Here is a 7,500-nt window from a genome sequence, read left to right as displayed (position 1 = left end):
GAATAGTGTGTAAGTATGTGATTCGGGACGCAGCTATAACGTCTGTAAATATCATGAAGTACTTACACAGACTGACAGCAGTTCTCTCTCAGTCTCTAAGTCATTGTGTGTGTGTTTAACGTCAGTCTAACTCAACACACGGGTTCTCAGGTCGCTGAGACCTGTTCTCGTTTGGTGTGTGTGTGAGGATTTAGACGGGACCCTGAACTGGTAGTGATGTGGATACGATGCACAGTTTGTTTTCTACATGAACCTTGTGTAAGGAAATCAACACACACAGACTAGAGAGATGAGAGGAAACTGTGTACATTTTGTTTATTCCTGTGAATCAGAGTGACTGCCAACAAAGCATCAATCACCAAAGTGTGTGTGTGCGCGCATGTGTGTGTGTGTATGTGTGTGTAAAACTCACATCCTCAGATTTGCTGTCCTGCTCCTGTAGAGCTTTCTGTAGGTCCTCGACCTGAGAAAGCAGCTCGGCTATCTGCTGTTGACTCAACCTGAGAGAGAGAGAGAGAGAGAGAGAGAGAGAGGGGGAGAGAGAGAGAGAGAGAGAGAGAGAGAGGGGGAGAGAGAGAGAGAGAGAGAGAGAGAGAGAGAGAGAGAGAGAGAGAGAGAGAGAGAGAGGGGGAGAGAGAGAGAGAGAGAGAGATGGTTAGGGGTGCACAAACTATTAGCCATGAAGAGTACAAACTTAAGCAGGCCAACGTTTCCTCCTCAAACACACAGGATCACTAGTTTAATTCACCTCTCGAACCAAACGAAGTAACAAATTGAGATATAAAAAACCTGTGTCCGGAAAATAAAAGGGCAGCTGTTTGGGATAACAGTCTAACAAACATCAGGCTGCTTGATCTAATAAATAAATAAATAAATAAATAAATAAATAAATAAATAAATAAATAATCTAATAGCCATTAGATCTTTCCAGATGAAGCTCCTGACGTACAGGAAGCTGATCCTGCAATAATCTCTGATGCGCTTCTCGTCAGTAATAATGCAGTTCTGAATAAACACATGGTGTGTGTGTGTGTGTGTGTGTGTGGGTTTGGGCTCTCGCTACACTGTACAAACCACTTTATACAGAAATCACATCACAAATGTGTGCGTGTATATGTGTGTGTATGTGTATGTGTGTGTGTGTGTGTCTGTGTGTGTGTATGTCTGTATGTGTGTGTTTATATGTGTGTGTGATTTAATGGAAAGTGCATCAATAGACAGTAAAGCTCGCCCCCTACAAAGCATGCAGAGTGTGGGCAAAATGTGTGACGCAATCTTTGCTTTATCAGCCCACACTTTGCCTTCTGGAAATGGTAAATGATGCAAACACACACACACACACACAGACACACACACACACACACACACACACACACAAATGAGTGTAAGCATGCTCACACACAGTTTTCGGAAACTGACCTAAATGCTGACGTAATCCAAAAAAGAAGAAAGGGAAAAAAAAAACCCTGACACATCATGATGAAAGAGAGAGAACCTGTTCTGGGTCTGGAGTGTGTTCCTGCTGCGCTGTGCCTCCTCAAGCTGGACGTGCACCTTACCCAGCCTCTGTCTGTACGTCTCCTCCTGGACACACAGCATCTTATTCTCGTTCTGAAGCCGTAACACCGTCTCCCTGAAACAGAGACGACACACAAAAATGAACAGAATCTCAATCAGAGTGAAATACGGACACAACAGGTTCGGTCGCTGATCGAGGATCAGGACACGGATTACGTTTGAGCATCGAAGGGGTTTTTTTTTTTTAGGCCGAACGTCTGAAATAAGCGTCTGCTGTTAAAAACAAACAGTGCTCGGTTTTGCATCGTTCTGGTGCATCGCAGCAAATCCATCGGAATCATAAGTTTGCAGAAGCATGAGTCACGACTCGAGTTCATCTGCATCATCAGTCACAATAACACACTGCTGCCACTGAGGTAGTAAAGAATGCAGCTAACCGTTTTAACCACAACAGCTACATGGATCAGTGGAGTGTGTTTGATGTAAATAATTACCGTAAATTAGGACGTGTGTGTGTGTGTGTGTGTGTGTGTGTGTTAACCTGAACTCTGTGGGCATGATCTCAGATGCCAAGTTACCCGCTGTGCTGCTGTCAGAACCCAGAGAACCTGCAAGCGTCATCACACAGACAAACTCCATGAAACACCATGAACCGCCATGTTTCCCCCTTATTTTATCAGGGAGGCAGAAACTTAAATAAAAACTCTCTAATATTCTGATACATTCAGTCGATTAAATCTTCCCGAAATCAGACACTACGTTTACTGATTTAGGAAAAGTTATTGTGTAAATGTTAAATTAATAAATATCTTCCTGTTTAGATAAGATGGCTACCAAAATAATGACATTTTTTACATAAATAAATACATACTGAATGCTGAACTCTCGTCTCTTAGCTACATCCGTATCTAATAAAAGAGAACATTAAAGCACAAGACATTGATTTACATTTTTATTTTTTTATACTTAACTAACCTGCCTGACTGAGGCACTTTTGTTGGACCTGAACACAGCGAAGCTCCTCGTTCGTCTCTCTCAGTGTGTCCCGCTCCGATATCAACCTCTACACACACACACATGCTGAATTACAGTGCAAACCGACACACACGGATGGATGTTTGTTTTTTTACCCCACAGTCAGCATCAAACCTCTTTCTCTTTCAGCAGAGCCTCATATTTGTCAAGAAGGTTTTTGTACTCAAACTGCCATCTTTCTGCCTTCACAGCCTCAGAGGAGTGTTTGGTGTGAAGCTCGTGCACCTGCTCAAGCAGAAGAGATACACAAACATAAATAGCTGCCATAAAAATCAGGTGTGTGTGTGTGTGTTATACCTGTCTCTTGTAGGAGTCCAGTTGTGTGCGTCCTGCGTTGGCCCGACGCAGTTCCTCCTCCAGTTCGCAGGTACGCTGCATGTACACGGTGTTCTTTTCTTCCAGCAGACGCACTTGTCTGCGCAGGTCTCCCAAATCCTCCAGCTTACGCTTGTACGTCTCGACCAGTGCCTCCAGGCGGCTCACGCGGTCCGACGAGTGTCTGAGAGGTGATGTGATGTGTTTTAGAGTTTCCTCCTAGACCTAAATGACTTATTGACTTAAATATAAAATAACCTTTAGAATTCATCGTAAGGTTTTACACTTTCACAGTGGAATTATATTTTGTGATTATCACTATGTTTTATGCTGTGTTTAAGAGTGACTGTACCGAAGGATGTCCATCTCATCTTTGAGACTCTGAGCCTCCTGGGCAAGTCTCGTTAACTCCTCGTTGCGATGCTGCACGGTGGCTAATTCTCTCTCCAGGATGTCACCTCGCACACGCAGGTCATCACGGCTGTTCTCCAGTCTAAACACAAACATACACACACTCAGAGCTTTCACTTGACAGAAAGATATGTGTAGGGCTGCATGTATCCATGTCTATAGGCCTCAGTGTGGAGCTGCATGTCTCAGTCTGTGTCTATAGGCCTCAGTGTGGAGCTGCATGTCTCAGTCTATAGGCCTCAGTGTGGAGCTGCATGTCTCAGTCTATAGGCCTCAGTGTGGAGCTGCATGTCTCAGTCTATAGGCCTCAGTGTGGAGCTGCATGTCTCAGTCTATAGGCCTCACTGTGGAGCTGCATGTCTCAGTCTATAGGCCTCACTGTGGAGCTGCATGTCTCAGCCTAAGCACCTCAGAATGGAGCTGCACATCTCAGTCTATAGGCCTCAGTGTGGAGCTGCACGTCTCAGTCTATAGGCCTCAGTGTGGAGCTGCACATATCAGTCTGTGTCTATAGGCCTCACTGTGGAGCTGCATGTCTCAGCCTAAGCACCTCAGAGTGGAGCTGCACATCTCAGACTATAGGCCTCAGTGTGGAGCTGCACGTCTCAGTCTATAGTTTCAGAGTGGAGCTGCACATATCAGTCTGTGTCTATAGTCCTCATTGTGGAGCCGTGTTTTCTCAGACGGAGCTGTACAGCTGTCACAGGCCCATAAACTATGATTAAGGGCCTCATTGTGGAGCTCCATGAGGAAGCCTAACCTATAGTTTTCATCCTGCAGTTGCTCGATCTGGCTCTGAAGCAATAGCAGCTTCTTTCCTGTGATGGTGGTAGAGGCGTCCTGAGGTTCACAGTGACTTAGTCTCTCCTTTAACATCTGGACCTCAGTCTGCAGTGAGGACTTCTCCTCCATCAGTACAGACAGCTGGGATAGACACACACACACACACACACACACACACACACAAAGATTAAAGTACATAACACAGGATGTCCTAAAGCTCACTATCACAGTGCATAAAAACTTTTTCTTTCAAACTGACTATAATAAAAGACCCTTTTAAAGACCTGCTGAAGGCTTTGTAATATCGAACACAGATTTATTAACATATACAAATCGTGACTACATTTTTATATAAACGTTCATAAATGTTGAAGTTATGTGACATGACAGTGAAAAATGGCATGCGCAAGCCTTCATCAGAGCCACAGTAAACACGAGCAGGGTTAGTTAGTCTGGTTTTGTCCTTGTACTCATGCTTTACATGTTGGACATAAAACACACAATTAGATGCATGCTACTTAAAGCTGAAACCTTGCTGGAGCTGTTACTCAGTGACAAAGCGGTGTGATGCTCGACATGTTGAGGATTTGGGGTTTTTTGTATTAATAACTGCTTGTGATACTCACGTAGCAAACACGGCGACTCCGTACCGAATCCATCACTGCCCTACGACAAGCTTTATAGGGACAAATATAGGGACTTACTTCAGCACTGAAGGATTTTAGAAGGATTTTTTTATTAATATATAACAGGGGTGTGTGTAGCTCCAGGGCCAATCACTGGAGAGACATTGCCGTGGCAACCTAACGACCATTCATGCTTTGATCACGTTCTGTTTGAAACCAAGATGTCTAATCCTTCGAGTAGGATATCAAGTATAAAGCAAGCATCTTGGCTTTGTAATCTCTCCAAAACACACACACACACACACACACACACACACACACACACACACACACACACTTCTGATGTTACGGAGTCTCTTTTTGAGCAAGCAGCAAACCAGGGAGACAAAACCAGTTATACAGGACACGCACACACAGACGCACGCACACACAGACGCACGCACACACAGACGCACGCACGCACACACAGACGCACGCACGCACACACAGACGCACGCACGCACACACAGACGCACGCACGCACACACACACACACACAGACGCACGCACACACACACACACAGACAGACGCACGCACACACAGACAGACGCACGCACACACAGACAGACAGACGCACGCACACACAGACAGACAGACGCACGCACACACAGACAGACGCACGCACACACAGACAGACCCACGCACACACAGACAGACCCACGCACACACAGACAGACCCACGCACACACAGACAGACGCACGCACACACAGACAGACGCACGCACACACAGACAGACGCACGCACACACAGACAGACGCACGCACACACAGACAGACGCACGCACACACAGACAGACGCACGCACACACAGACAGACGCACGCACACACAGACAGACGCACGCACACACAGACAGACGCACGCACACACAGACAGACGCACGCACACACAGACAGACGCACGCACACACAGACAGACGCACGCACACACAGACAGACGCACGCACACACAGACAGACGCACGCACACACAGACAGACCCACGCACACACAGACCCACGCACACACAGACAGACCCACGCACACACAGACAGACCCACGCACACACAGACAGACCCACGCACACACAGACAGACCCACGCACACACAGACAGACCCACGCACACACAGACAGACCCACGCACACACAGACAGACACACGCACACACAGACAGACACACGCACACACAGACAGACACACGCACACACAGACAGACACACGCACACACAGACAGACCCACGCACACACAGACAGACCCACGCACACACAGACAGACCCACGCACACACAGACAGACCCACGCACACACAGACAGACCCACGCACACACAGACAGACCCACGCACACACAGACAGACCCACGCACACACAGACAGACCCACGCACACACAGACAGACCCACGCACACACAGACAGACCCACGCACACACAGACAGACCCACGCACACACAGACAGACCCACGCACACACAGACAGACCCACGCACACACAGACGCACGCACACACAGACGCACGCACACACAGACGCACGCACACACAGACAGACCTACGCACACACAGACGCACACAGACGCACACAGACGCACACAGACGCACACAGACGCACGCACACACACAGACCGACCCACATGCACACACAGACACACGCACGCACACAGACACAGTCAAAAGACAAAACACTGCACTTCACTGCAAGTGATCTAATAAAGATCTTGTTTCAAAAAACGCAGCTATTAATCAGCAGCTAATTCTGATATTTACATTACTAGACATGCTAGTATGCACATGCTAATAAAACTGACCTGAAAGAACACACACAGTTAACACACACACACACACACACCTGCTGCTCGAGCTCTCTGCTGCGCTGAGACGCATCGTCCTTCTCGTCCAGCTCCTCGCTCAGGAAATAATACTTCCTCGACTAGAAAGAGAAAGAAAAGGACTGAAAACGAAGTCCGAGGGTCAGTAACGTAATACGAACCTCTGTCCTAAATCACTATCATGATCTAGTTTCTGGAGAGGATTAACAGAATTAAAAGTGTGCACGCTCCTAGAGTGGGCGGGGCTATTCGCTCCACCACGAACCAATCACAAAGTCTAGACACAAGTATGAAGAAGAGGGCAGACAGCACTTTCACTAAAAAGGTGCTTCTTCTTGAACATACTTTACAGCACTGCAGAGTTATAAATAATAGGAGCCATTTAAATAATCAGACACAGACAGTCAAAAGACAAAACACTGCACAAAAAATATATAAATGACCTACACACAACATTCAAGCTACTGTGTAATAAAAAATAAATAATAATAAAAAAAAAAAAAAAAAAAAAAAAAAAGCTTAGCTAGAGGTCAAGTGCTTCACATACAATGTTAGCCTTTAGCCTAGTGCTAACTTGCTAGCCGTGAGCTAGCTAGCAAGTTAGCACTAGGCTAAAGGCTAACATTGTATGTTAGCCTTTAGCCTAGTGCTAACTTGCTAGCCATGAGCTAGCTAGCTACTAAAGATGTTACTATAGTACGAGTCTGTTTTTAATGAGTTTTAGCTTCACACTCACCTGATGATCAAAGTCTCCGTATGTGTCTGTGCCTGCGGACTCCATGGGCTCTTTGGTAAGCAACTGGATAACAAATCACCACACACACACACACACACACACACACACACACACACACACACAACAACCCTAGATAAGGCAGATGGCTTCTACTTTACACCATCACACCGGTCACATGATCAAGATGTCTCTTTTAAAAAGGTTGAAGTAAACAATAAGTGACTCATTAAAGCAGCAG

General features: G+C 46.2%; 1 protein-coding gene across 2 annotated transcripts in view; it reads right to left on the bottom strand.

Moving 5' to 3' along the window:
* LOC132842630 (protein Hook homolog 2-like) overlaps window positions 1–7,500 on the bottom strand; it is a 21,236-nt gene that overhangs the window by 7,553 nt on the left and 6,183 nt on the right. For both annotated transcript variants that reach the window (XM_060865407.1, XM_060865408.1), the window contains exons 7-16: window positions 7,263–7,325; window positions 6,547–6,627; window positions 4,040–4,203; window positions 3,221–3,361; window positions 2,851–3,052; window positions 2,668–2,778; window positions 2,494–2,581; window positions 2,060–2,126; window positions 1,496–1,633; window positions 413–500 (exon numbers count right to left, since the gene is read on the bottom strand). In XM_060865407.1, coding sequence (XP_060721390.1) covers window positions 413–500; window positions 1,496–1,633; window positions 2,060–2,126; window positions 2,494–2,581; window positions 2,668–2,778; window positions 2,851–3,052; window positions 3,221–3,361; window positions 4,040–4,203; window positions 6,547–6,627; window positions 7,263–7,325 — 1,143 coding nt within the window. The remainder of the gene's footprint in view (window positions 1–412; window positions 501–1,495; window positions 1,634–2,059; window positions 2,127–2,493; window positions 2,582–2,667; window positions 2,779–2,850; window positions 3,053–3,220; window positions 3,362–4,039; window positions 4,204–6,546; window positions 6,628–7,262; window positions 7,326–7,500) is intronic.

This window comes from Tachysurus vachellii, chromosome 3 (assembly GCF_030014155.1).
Source record: "Tachysurus vachellii isolate PV-2020 chromosome 3, HZAU_Pvac_v1, whole genome shotgun sequence".
Lineage (NCBI taxonomy): Eukaryota > Metazoa > Chordata > Actinopteri > Siluriformes > Bagridae > Tachysurus > Tachysurus vachellii.
This window is presented reverse-complemented; position numbering and strand designations above follow the sequence as displayed.